Source organism: Argiope bruennichi, chromosome 2 (genome assembly GCF_947563725.1).
Source record: "Argiope bruennichi chromosome 2, qqArgBrue1.1, whole genome shotgun sequence".
NCBI classification, from domain to species: domain Eukaryota; kingdom Metazoa; phylum Arthropoda; class Arachnida; order Araneae; family Araneidae; genus Argiope; species Argiope bruennichi.
This window is the reverse complement of record NC_079152.1, coordinates 11,813,331-11,827,563: the sequence shown is the minus strand read 5'-3', so window position 1 is coordinate 11,827,563 and position 14,233 is coordinate 11,813,331. Positions and strand designations below refer to the sequence as shown.

Genomic DNA, 14,233 nt, shown 5'->3' with positions numbered 1-14,233 from the left:
TGATTGATTAAAACATAGTATTTTTTTTCAAACTTTTTTTTGTCAAAGATATCTTTTTATGCCTTTTTCCATAATCTATGAATGATGAAATATCAATAAAAGATAATGAGATTATACGTTTTTCATGTAAACCGATCAAAATTTCCTTCCCTACAGCAATATTATTTTCCAAATTAAATTTATAATTCCATATTCATAAAAAATGTGAGGGAGTAAAATTTTATTCTTCTCATTTGTAAGTATGCGATGTCTGTCATCATTGAAAAAATGAATAGAATAGCTGATTTATTATAGCTGAAAAATTCATATTTAATATTTTTTTATACATTTTGTCGGAAGATTTTTTTGTAACTTTAAATCATATTTTGCGATAGAAATTGTCATAATTATTTAAAAAGAACTGCAATATCTACAAATCATGATGCGATTTTACGTTTTTCTTGCTAACCGATCAAAATTACCTTCTTTTCAACAGTATTAACCTCCAGTTTAAACTGATATGTTCATATTCATAAAAAAACTGTAAGAGTTGAGATTTCTTTGGCTACTTCTATACATGTGCAATGCTTACTATAAAACTTCCGAGCATGTATGTTATAACGTAATACCATATGATTTTATAACAAAGAAAATATTTATGAACAAATATTTGATCAAAATGGCCACTATTTATATCTCATAAATTAATATCAAATTAATTCTAATTGGAATTATAATATAAAAAGATCTCATTTCTGAAACAGATAAATTAGTCACTACTCGCCTAAATACATGTTGCAACAAGTTTGCTAGCTTTTGATTGGATTGAGTTATATTAACGTCCCATTTTTAAAGCAACAGTGATATTATTTTGTGACGAACCTCGTAAGTTAGAATAGTGATCAATGACGAGGACGACACCTGAGCTGGAACCACCCACTCAAAAGTTTCGTATCACACCAGCGGGAGGACAATTGGCCCCTACGGACTGAACGTACATAGGACCCGCTTACACGACGGTTCAGTTTCGAGTCTCAAACTTGGAACCCTCCGGTCCCGAAGCCGAGACATTACCACCACGACCCAGCTTTTTAATTGGATGTGGGGGGGCTGTAAACAGGGCAGTTTGATAATATTAAAGTTTACCATAAATTACCAAAATACTAGATACATCTTTAAGCACCAGCGCACACACACACACACACACACACACACACATTCTCATCGCTCAATGTAGAATATAATGCAATTAGTGTGGATTTTCATTAAAAAAAATTATGCATTCATTTTGGAAACTTTATTATCTTATGTAAAACAGAATCACGAAAGCAGATTGGTGATTTAATTACAGCTAATAAGCAAGCTTCTTAAGCAAAATGTTAAACGGCTAATTCCAGTAAAGCAAACCGTAAAGAACGTAGAAAGGATTTATACCATACTATTTCGTGAAACTATTAACTTAGTTCTATGAAATGATTCCTTAAATTTAATTTAAATTAATAAATATAATTTTACTCATTTTTTTAAATGATAAAAAGTAATATTTTTATAAGAGTATTTTCCGTATAAATATTTTCTACTAATTCACATTCATATTCTTTATTCATATTTTTTGCAATGAAGTTTGTGTTAAATCATAATGATCAGATAATCGAACAGTTTAGCGTAAGAAAAATTATTAGAAAAATGAACAACATTTTATTTTAATAATACATATATAGGAGATAAATTCGCTAAAAAAATCTAAGAAAAAAGAATCATAGATTATCATCAATATAATCCAGTTATAAAGCAGATAATTCAATTTAACAGTTTGCCTTTTTAGACGTTTTGCCATATTTTCTTCAAATCATGAAGATTCAAGGACTCAAAACTGTTTTACATAAAATTTTATTAAACTATTTTACTATATTACAGAAAAGGAATTAAACCTCACCATTCAGGAACAATTTCTTGGATTTATCTAAATTTGGAAGGATAGCATTTATTTGACTAAATGTCAAAACAGACGATCTAATGTGGGAGGACCATCCTTTAACAGCAAAGATAAAAATACTTTTCAAAAATCTGAATCACATTTTTCTCGCACCAGAAAGGCTCAGAGTAGTTTTACCCTAAGCTAAGTCCTTACAGGAAAAGAACTATGACTCATCTTACAGCAATTAGTAGAGTCCAAAAGTTAAAACAGACGCATCATCTGTAGCTCATTTTTTAAGAAATTAAGGCGATTTGTCTTTTTAAACTGAAAAGGTAGTTAAAACTGAAAATGTTTTTGCAGAAACTCGAGTCACATTTTCTTCTCGCTAAAGAAGTCTAAGACTAATACTTCTTTTACAGAAAGTTAGGTCTTTACAGAAAAAGAATTATGAGTCATCATATAGCAATTAGTAGAGTCCAAAAGTCAAAACAGACACATCAAGCGGTGCTCGTTTTTCAACTCCCCCGTGCCACTACACGCGACCCAGCGCTAACTTCGCGCCTAAAGAAGTTGTCTCGGAGGTACCAAGAAGCAATTTCTCAAGTCGAGCCGTCCGGGGACGTCGTGGTTATCGGTCCCTTGTCACGTGACATATCAGGTGACCATTGGCTTGATTTATAGTTGTCTGGCTCGGTTGGAGCCTTCCTTTGATCGGCTCCTGCACCCCTAAGGCGGGCCATTCGCAACGCCAGATAAAACGGCCATCTATCGTGACTTGCGGACGACGTCACTTTTAATTTACCCATCCCACAAGAAAAAGGTGATAGTTTGTTTTATTATCTGGTACCTTCTAGGGGGATAGACGTCATGTCTTGTGTGAGAAACTGTGATGTCAAAAAAGTGGTATTTAGTTATGTAAATCTCGGGAAGAAAACGGATCTCAATAAAAATCATGTCAGAGGAATGAACGATACTGTTATTTCAGATAAAGTCGGTTTGGCAATATGGATATGAGAAAAGTTCTTTTATCAATAGAACACGCAGTCACACACACACACATACACAAATACATACATACATGCATGCATGCATGCAAAGAAAGAAAAGCCATTATCATTTCACATCGTTTCATGACGAATGCAGCATATTTTATAATAAATGGGCAGAGGCCCACATCAACCACTAAAGTTTCGAATAAGCAAAATGGTATACTTTTATTTCACGCAAAGGCAGTTTGTCCTTATGAATTAGGATATAGGTTTCATGAATACTTGAGTGCAGAAACTTCGTTTGCAATTGTAAAATTCTCAATTAAGAAGGCTTTACAGAGGTTGGTTCATTTCAGTGGTTGAATCCAGTTTATTAGTGATTGTAAAATTCTCGAATAAGGAGGTTTTACAGAGGTTGATTCATTTCGCATGAGCCCAGTTTATTATTTTAAAGTAAGACGCAGAAAGTAATACTAATAGAAAAAGATCTTCCATCTAAAAATTTTTAAAAAGTCCTCGCAATATAAATGTTTTTTATTTTCTGGTACTGTTATGATATTTTAAATGATTGGATGGTGCTGTAAATATAAAATTATTTTATGTAAAGTCAACTTGCCCTTATGAATTCAAAAAACAGCTCTTGCGTCCGAAAAAGAGATAATACGAAATTATTTATTACGATAATTACGTTGGAGCAAAAATTGTGTCAATGATTGGCAAGATTCTCTGATAAGGAGATAAAAATCAATCGGTTGTATTGATTCATATGGCGAGGAATAGATCTCTCGTATCTATATAGTTAGAAAATTTGCCGATTCTGTTAGCACAATTCACTAATGATCGTGATATCTAGTTAATTCAATAAAGAAGTTCCATTAGAGATCATCACCAGCTCTTATTTCAATGAATCGATCATGATTCGTTGAAATAAGAGCTGGTTCATTTCAAGGAATTCATTGTCCTGATGAATCAGGACAAATCAATCCTGATTCATTCTTCAGACTTTTCAATGAATCGATTCTAATTCAATGAAAATTAACAAGTCTTTTCCGAAAAAGATTGCCGTTGCTGTAAATTGAAAGAAAATGAAAAATACAAAAGTGACAATTTGCCACGCTCAGATGAATCGAAGAAATGAAGAGAAAAAATCTCCCAATAGCTGTTTATACGTCAGTGGTGGATTTAGGTATTTGGCGGTCCTTGGCGGCCCCCCTCTTTGATTAAGTAATTTGGCTTTCAACATACGATAATCTAATTTTAGTTATTGGCTTTCAACATATATAATTAACATGATGTTAAGTTAGCCATATTTTGGGCTATCTTTCATTTTTATACATTTATAAAATTCGTATGATTTTATTTTTAATTTATTAGAAAATCTGCAGTGTTAGAAGTATAATATTCCTCTTAACAGTATTTCAGATGCGATTGTCACAGATTAACTAAAGTAAATTGTAAGAGAAAATTCTCATGTACATTTATAAAGCGCTAAAGAAATTTTTAAAAAAATGTTATTTGTTATAGAATTGACTAGACGTAAATATATAAAACCTTTTAAGGTTTTGTTTCCATGCAGTAGATCTTTTTTATTCAAACTGATCAGACCTCAGCTCATTGACCTTTGCTGCAATCGTGTAAAAAATGTAAATAAAATATGAAGTTTACTATCCATAGTTAAAATATTTATGCTTAGTTATATTCGCATACTGATAAATCAGTCAATTTAAAAATTAATATAAATTTCTCTGCTTTGCTGAACAGAAATTGGGATTTGCACATCGGATAAAAACGCGGAACAAAATGCACATTTTTAACTCCGTCTCACGTTACAAATTCTGTTATAAACTACAAACTATTATTTAAACATATTAGGTTCTGCTTTATTATACTTGACAGAAAATGAATATCATTCTAATATTTTATAACTGGATTTATAGCAATTGTATTTTTTTATAAATTTATTAGGCGGTTGGGCTAATAACGTCTATTTAATTTATCTGTCTGCTGTTTACATATTCTTTAAATATTGCAATATATTGTATCTGCTTTATATGAAAATATATAAAATAAATATAGCAGGAAAAACATTATAAATATAAAAATAACTCGTTAACCAACAGTTATTCTTGCGGAAGTGTTAACTCGGTTCCAGTGATTACACAGACTCTTTACCATTACTTTCTCGGTTACTTAATTAGATGAACCTACTATTTTTAAACTGATAATTAGGTACCTACTGTTGTAAAACTGGTTTAATTAGATATCTACTATCGTGAAAATAGGCTGTTTCATTCAAATAAGATGCTCAGATGTTCATGGACTCCACGTTATTTTCTTATCGAATTATAAATGCTTTGAAAGACTTAATTTTAACATGCTTGTTTAAAATTCCGGTACTCTATGTATGCTTGATATACTTGTATTTGTATTGTTTACTATGTATAGTTGAAACTTATATTTGTTAAGGGGAATTAAAATAAAAGCAATCCAAGACCCAAGAGAATTCTGAAGAATGGGTATAAGATATAATAAATCTCGACAACAAAATCTTTAATGTTTTTTTTCTTGTTTTTTTTTCCCTCGTTCAATTTGAAAGTATTAATTTTTAAAGCCTTTGATTACCATCGTTCTTTGAAAGTTATTATTTTTGCTTCCATATTTTCTTGATTTGGAATATCTTCCATTGAATGTCTAACCTTGGAATTACAAAAAGATAAAAATAAAAAAAAAAAGAAAGAAATGACAGAATAATAGCTAGGCCGAGAAAATAATCGCTCTGAAAATGAATTCTAAAAAGATAAAGTAAAAGGTGGTAAGAGTTTGAAAAGCGAATTTTTAAAGCCTCTGCTTTTCAGCAAAAACTTTAAAAAAAAAAATGATTTTTTTTTTTTTGTACAAAACCATTCGAAGAAAGAAAGAACAAAACACTATCGCGGAAATAAGAAAGAAAAAAAAATCTATAATAATAAGAAAAAATAACTTCTTGTATAGAAGGAATAGGGACGTTTTCCCTTCTTTCCAAAATAGTAGAGAAAAAAAAAAGGGGAAAAAATTTAAAAAAAAGGGAAGGAAAAAAAATTGATTTGAAGAAAAATTCCGCTACGTACCACGCCCGAAGAGAGGGTGGAAAAAATAAAAAAAAAAACGAACGAAGGAACTAAAAAAAAATCTGGTGTATATAGATATATTATACGTTGAGAAAAAAAAAAAATCAGAGGAAAAAAAAAAAAAACCCTGACTAGAGAGAGTTAGGGAGGAAGCTTTTTGGCATAGGGAGAGGCAGAACGTGGCGTTCTACCTTCATCGATTCGAATCTGACATATTCCAGGCAATTCCTCCCCCAACTCTATACTTTTTTGCTTCTTGTTCTTTCCCGTTTTTGCTTTTTCTGTCTTTCCTCTTTTAGTTGAGAGCTTCTATGTGGCTCTATATCTCGGCCGTGCGATACTCACTGTAGCAGACATTTTTGCTGCCATGTTGTCTGCAGAGAATGCAAAAGCAGGAACAACTTTATTGCCTCACTTTTACATATGGCCATATCATTTCTTTTTTTCTGTTATTATTCCTTGTTGAAGATTATTGCTATACATCCGTATCGGCATTTGTTGTTTCGCTCTGAGAGAAAGAATTCTCCAAAGCACGCACTTAAAATATGTAAATAGAAATGTTTTCGTGTCTAAATTCCTGCATGCGGTAGAGTTTGTCTATTAATGCTGCCATGGAAGTTTTGGGATTTTGGTTTTATTTAGAGGTTGTCTTAAAAATCATGCAATCATTGCTTTAGCTTAAATTTGATGTATTGAAAAATTGCACTGAAAAAACGTGGAATTGCATATGGCGCAATTTAACAATATCTTAATTTTAATAGAATGCAAGATCAAATTTTCTTTTATATTACTCTAAATAATAAACCCTTATTGTCTCATTTCTATCATATACTTTTTTTTCTATTACTATCCCTTGCTGAAGACTTTATATCGGCATTAGATATTTTTTTCTAGACAAAGAATTTTTTAAAATGTCTAATAGAAATATATTTGTGAATTTTATTCCTGTTTTGGTAGGGTTTGATATGTGTTTCGCCTATTAGTGCTGTCATAGGAGATTCTGGAGTTTTGTTTTTATTTTGAGGTTGCTTAAAATCCCTGAAATATAAAATCACGCAGTTACTGCTTTAGCTTGAGAATATATGAACTGACATGCGAAAATATGATGCACATTAAATCTGATATGTTGAGAAATTGTATGGGAAAATCACTTGGAATCGCTATATATAATTCCACACATATTAATAAAGAATATGAAGTTAATTTTCTTTTACATTACTCTAAGTGATGTCACTTTATTGTCTCATTTTTATCTGAGCTCATATCTTTTTTCTGTCAGTATTTCTTCCAGAAGATTTTTGCTATATATCCAAAATTTATTACCATGCGGGCCATGTCTTTTCCTTTTCCGTGAGTTATTCCTTGTTGAATATTAATACTATATGTACATAATGTATTGCCATATCTGTTCTGAACACTATATGCTACCATATCTTTTCCTTGCTGTAGATCCGTCATTTATTGGCTTGCGAGCATATCTTTCCTTTTCTGTTAGTTATTCCTTGTTTAAGAATATTACTATAGATCCGTCATTTATGTTCCTGCGGCCATATATGTTCCTCTTCTGAACACGATATGCGACCATATTTTTTTTTTTTTTTTTGTGGATTTCTGTTATAGATTCATCATTTGTGGAAAGGATTCATCAAAGGAAAGGCCATATCCTTTCCTTTTCTGAAGACCGTATGCGACTTATCTTCTCTTCTGAAGACCATATGCGACCATATTTTTTTCTTGCTGAAGATTTCTGCAGTTGATTAGTCATTTATTGTCTTGCGGACATATCTTTTCCTTTTCTATTAATATTTCTTGCAGAAGGTCAGTACTGTAGATCCGTCATTTACAGGATAATATACTTCCCTCTTCTCTTAGATTTTTTGATGAAAATTATTGCTATAGATTCGGGACTATTGCCATATATTCGAATTTTAAATTCATTTGAAACTGTGCCTTGTTTTTGATGATAATGCAATTTCATTTTTTTTTTTTCACGCAAACTACTACTTATTTAAACCGCAGACTCTTCGTTCATTAGCTTTCAGAAATGGTAGAAAATCAAGTCATTAAAATTGAATGAAACAATAAAAGTAGTTTGAATTTCTTTGTAGCAATGAAATCAATTGAGAAAAATAAGTAGGAATTATTTTAAAAAAATTCAGAATTCAGAATATTATTGCACAGCAATTACCTTGGTATCATTTAAAAGAAAATATTCTAAATTTTAAAATAACATAAAAAAACTAACTTGGGCTATAATATTTTTTGCAAGATATAGCTATAAAACAACCTAAAAGTGCATTTTAATTTTTAATTAATTAAAATTTGTAGATGGGGATTGAGGGGCAAAAATTTATTAGGATGAATGGTCTGTTCTTTACAGCGCTGATTCATACATAAACACATTTTCTTTCGTAAGCATAGAATCATTTCATTATTTTACTTGTGGTTTGTGAAGAATGAAACTCATTAACTTTACTATTAATCTCATGATTTTTTCCTAATATTTAATAATTTTATATTCTTTTCAATTAATATGATGATTTTCAGTTAGGTTTCTTTTAAATTTTATTTAGGAAATAAAAGCGTGGAAGAAAACTTGTTGAATGCATAAAATTGAGTTTGTCATTTTCATAGCAAAGCTCTGAATGTTATTTCAATATTTTGCCTTCTAAAGATTCTTCAAATCTTTCTCCGAATTTTAACCGAAATACCTCGGTGTTTATCAGCGCAAGTCTACTTCTACTTTGCAGGTTATTCCCTTTTATGTACCACTCACTTCTACACGACAGCATTATTGAAATCATCGACTTCTGGTAGTTTATGGACTAAGTAGGAGGAAAGGGAGGGAAAAAGTCAAAACCAAACAAAAGAGAAAGGGGGGTGTAGGGGTGGAATGGAACAATTTGACGACTCTATATATCCCCCCCCCCTCTGTCCCCAAGGGTAAAATGCAGCGAAATCCCGGACAAAAATATTTTTATAAAATGGTCTGAGTCTGGCTCAAACGACTCTTGAAGTGGCAGGGGAATCCTTTCCTGATGTGTTCAGGACAGGCAGCGAGCGCTGTAGCCGCTGGCAGAATCAGCAAAGTGGGCAGAAATCCTGACACAACATCATCCGAGTCGAAGCTCACAACAAAAAGAAGCACAAACAGAAGAACATACAAGCGGGTGTGCGAGGTACTGCCCCTCCCCCTCCACCCCACTATTCTTTTCCTAACAGAGGGAAGCAACAAAATGAAGAAAAGAGAACTCTATTATTTATTTATTTATTTCGTTACTCTTTTGACTTGAGCATTGCAGTCCGTCCGTCTTGAAATTTGCCTGACATATTGACATGGGAATAATCTTTTTTTTGTTGTTAACTGCCTTGCGGTACGCGTCAGAGGTGTTTAGCGCTGGACCTCCCTGTATTTAGCTGAACTATGGAGGCGGGAAATAATAACAGCGTGCGGCAAATCGTCCGTGCTCAAATGTGGGATTGAACAGATTACGCGCTTTTCGCGGGAGCTAAAAGATTGAAGAAATCCTGGAAGAATTTTTTTTTTCTTTACGTAGGAGTCAAGGCAGGCGGACGTAAAGATTATAAACATGGAAAAGTTCTTTCTGGAGAATCGTAATAGCTGGTAATTGCTAGTCTGGTAAGAGGCACATTCAAGAATGAAATTGGACTAGTGAACAATAGTATGGTTAACAACGTCGGAGTTTAGTCCAGTTTTTCAACAGGTCTTTGCACTTTTGTAACAAAAGAAGTAATAATAAAGTATATGGAATGCCGGTTGTTGCTCGAAGAAATTGAGTTTTGAATAGAATGGAGCTTTATATTATACGATTTGTTTATAAGAAATTACTTTTTGAACAGAGTAACATTTCATATATTACTCATACTGTCAAAATTTGCTTTTGCACAGATTAAAACTTAATCGATATAATTTGAAAGTTTGCAAGTCAAAATTTAATGCTGAAAACAATGAAACTTTATATTGCATATGTGTAATGCTATCTTTTAATCTAATTAAAACTTAATTAATTTCCTAATTTTTATTTTTATTTAATCTCATATTAACTTCATTTTAAAATGGCTTCTTATTTCCTGATCCAATTCCAACTTTCTTATTTAATTAATCCTACACGAGCTCTGTAAAACTGCTAAAATCAGCAGGTTCTCAAGTTCCGAGTGAAGGGATAAAATGTAATGTTTGTTATATTCTTTTAAATATACCTTATATTTCCCTTTCCTAAGTCTACACTTGTCAAAGTTTTACCTATAAGTATCTCATAGTATGAAATCACCGAGGAAAAAAATTCGGTTTCTTTTTTTACTCTTCTGCTCTTGTCCGTTCACAAGCAATACATCAGTTTTATCCTCGCGTCTTGCACATAAATTATGCCTCCCGGGATGGAATAAATTGAGTTTAAAAATTTAAAAGTGCCTTTTCTTATCGGCCACGAATTTGCTAAAAAATTGTTATATAATTATACAGAGTGTGTTTGACTTAAGCTGTTAAACGAAAAAGAGTGGTAGAAAAGCCTATGTGAATCACAAAACACTATGGCAACCCTTTCCAATCTTCTACCATTTGCAAGTTATGGGAAATAAAGTAATTACATTAACAGTCGGAGAAAATCCTAATTTAAAAACGTTTCTGGCAAATTATACATATAATACACGAGCTCTGTAAGTGATATATAATACACGAGCGAACAGGAAAAATAAGAGGGTACCATTTTCATAAGGATATCTGTATTTAAAGCGAGAGACAAGCATTTGGCCCAAGAAATCTTGGGCCAAATGCAAAATCAAACTGTCTCCAAAATCTTGAACGTTGAATCCACTGCTGTTACAATTTAACAAAAACTTATCTATTCCATCAGCTACGAATGAGCTTATAGTAAATCATATAACATGAGGAAAGAGACACTAAAGTCTTGGATGAAATTACACACACACACACACACACACACCTCATACTTGTTAAAATCGTTGACATAGCATGACGGAGAATGTCTATATCGACCAAATACTTTGTATCAGTTTAATATAGTATCAGTGGACTGAAAACGACTGAGGCCAATCGAATCCAAAAATTAATACCGAGTATCTGATGCTCTTAATGTCAGTTTTATGTACTTGATATAAAATATCAGGTTGAAACAGTACATTATTTAGTCCTAATTTAAATTAACTGTTGAATATGAAACTTGATTTATTATAAAACCTCTTTTTTTCTTACAGATGCATGGATATGGCGATCCTGGTCCAGACCACCACGTGATGTCCCACGGGCCTCCACATCAGCTGCCCCCTTACCTGACCGATGACCACTCTTTGCATCAGCCACCTAGCAACCTCTCATCGCACATTCCCGGCACACCTTCCGAATTGTCGAGCCCGACGAGCGAATGATGTCCGACGACCCCACGGCCGAAACGGGGTCGGCCGCCAAGAACGTCCGACTGATCCGCACAGAACGACACGAGCTTGCATCTACTCACTCATCAGTCCGCTCGTACGAGTGTCTTTGAAAGTCCAATGAGAAATGGATGTTTGCTCATCTCTGAGAGGGTCGAAGCTTGTTTTTCGATGGAAAACGCCGGAACAAAAAAGGCAACAAGTGATATTAACAGAGAAGACAAAATGTTAGGTTATTTATTTTGAAACTGCACAAAGGAATTCTGATGACGGAAAGAAATTCAAAACGTTGTATTTAACGGAATTTTTAAATATATATTTAATTATTCCTTTCCTGTTTCTAATGCAGATTATTTCATAATCAGATAATCAATCAATTAATTTCTAATATAATGATCTTCTACTGCTACATATTTGAACTATATCATTCTATTATCGGATAACGTTATAATAATATTTCGTTTCGTTTTAAGTCGATATTCGGCACAGTTGTTCAGAAACAACGATAGTTTTCATTGATTCTTATGAGATCCCTAACTTCAAATACTTTACATAGCTACTGTAAGCATATCTTCATATACAAATTTCTATGTAATAAAAAAATTAATTAAAATATATTTCGAAGAATTATTTAAGTTAAAATTAATTACTTAATTACAATAAATTTCTAAGAACAAATATATTATACATATCCTACTTAGCATGTGTTCTCACAAAATTTTCTACTACAATTTTTCACCATTTTTTATTTAAAAGAAAAAGAATTTTTGAATTATTTTGGCAAATAATGTTTTTTTTTTTAAATCGGTTATCAGAGAGTTAAATGTCAATGGACCATTAATTAGATGTACAAAATGAAGATCTAATGTTACGTTCCTAATAATCTTTTTAAAATGTTAACTATTTTTAAAAGGTTTTGATAAAATATAATTATTTTAATAATTCATTGCTCAATCTTGTACAAATTTTGATTTATACAGGAAAAAATAATTTTAAAGTTGACGTGAAAAGTTCTTTAATACAAACATAATTAAAAAGAATGATATGTTAATTAGGCTATTGGCACTGTTAAAATGAATGAATGATTATCCTATGATTTGGTAAAGAAATAAGATGAAAAAGTAGATTAATACGAAATAATTTTAATATCAGTAACTTTACAGAAGGTAACGTATAATAATCTGCATTTCGTTGAAAATCAACAAATAAATTGATAACAGATAATAATTAATATTTTGAAAATAAATTAATTATATAGAAATGTGAAAAAAATATTAAAATATTTTTTCTGAGTAGGCAAATAATGGAGGAAATATATCCCAATAATTTCTTTCAATGGTTATATAATTTTAAAATGAACAAACAATTTCATGACAAAATTTTTTGTTAAACGTTAACACCTATTTGTAAATAGCAGCAACAACAACAACAAAAAAAAAAAAAAAAAATTCACAGATACCCTTAAAAATTGAAATGTATTTGAATGATCAGAAACAGCACGAAATTAATTGAAAAAAAACGAAATAATTTATTAAAAAAGTTATAGATATTTCATTTACACGAACAAGTTTTTATGTTATAAAAAATATATATTTTCAGGAAACTAATTCTTAATTGACCTACATTTTTATCAGAATACATTTATATATATATTTTTAAATAACCGCTTGTAATCTGTATATAAAGAAAATAATTTCCTTTTCAGAGTTAAACTATAAAAAAATGATTCGCGTATGCGACAAAAGATTTAAATATTTCTTTTTATTACCTAATACATTTTTGAAAAATTCGGAGCAAATGCAACGTTTTAATTTCTTTCATCGTGGTGAATGTTTACTGCCAATAACTGTGATTGGATATATTTCTATCACTGGTGATGTTAAGTTTATGCGAAGAAAAACTTTCATATGAAGAGTGTAATGGACAAAAGACATAATAACCATGTAAAATATCGCAAATTTTTCTACCGTACATGAACATATGCAACAAATGACCTTTTCTATTCAATTCATGGTGTTGCAAATGAATTGTTACGCATCAGCCAAAGTAGAAACTGTCCGAGGAATCGCAAATGTTTGAACCTCCCAAGTATTCTAAGTCATCAAAATAAAATAAAAAATGCTTTCTATAAATGTTTCAGATCTTATTTCCTGCGCAGTGTGTCATCTGATGCTATTCATTTCGCAGTGTGAAATTAAAGAACTTAGAAACGTGTGTGTGTGTGTGCGTGTGTGTACAATGTTGGGAGAAAATGTAACTTTATGGAGATATTTCTGAGATTTTTTGTAGATTGCAGACGTGTGTGTATAAATAAATGTCTGCAAAGTTAAATATGCAGTTTGTATAAGTTATATGAATAAATGTGTACATACTTAATTGATTTATATGGTTTGTTTATTTTTGGCTTTACTTAAGTTTCTATAATTCAAACACTAATGTGGTTGTAAATTTTCCTTAATTTTAAATAACACTATGGTTATTTCCAGACGGACCTCGCAATTTTGAACCGCGGTCAGATTACGAGGACGACACCTGAGCTGGCATTCCCCTCTCGAAATTTCGCACCACATCAGGGCGATTTACCTTTAGGGATTTAACGTGCACCCGACACGTTCACAACGATTCTTCGATGGAATCGGATCCCGAACCACAGTCAGTTCAAAGGAAACGGAAATTTTTACATATCTACTATTTAAAGAAAACGAAATATATTGTTGAATCAAGCACAAATAATTTTAAAAACTAGCAAATCAAAATTTCTAGGAAAAAGTGAAGTTATGTCAAATTCTTTGCATTTTCAGAAAACACATTATGTGTTGAATCATTTA

The 14,233-nt window shown here is 31.5% G+C and overlaps 1 protein-coding gene across 2 annotated transcripts in view; it reads left to right on the top strand.

Annotated features, from left to right (window-relative positions):
* LOC129962118 (insulin gene enhancer protein ISL-1-like) overlaps window positions 1-13,737 on the top strand; it is a 170,365-nt gene extending 156,628 nt beyond the window's left edge. For both annotated transcript variants that reach the window (XM_056075852.1, XM_056075851.1), the window contains one exon: window positions 11,229-13,737. In XM_056075852.1, coding sequence (XP_055931827.1) covers window positions 11,229-11,399 — 171 coding nt within the window. In that variant the 3' untranslated portion in view covers window positions 11,400-13,737. The remainder of the gene's footprint in view (window positions 1-11,228) is intronic.
* The last annotated feature ends 496 nt before the right edge of the window (window positions 13,738-14,233 follow it).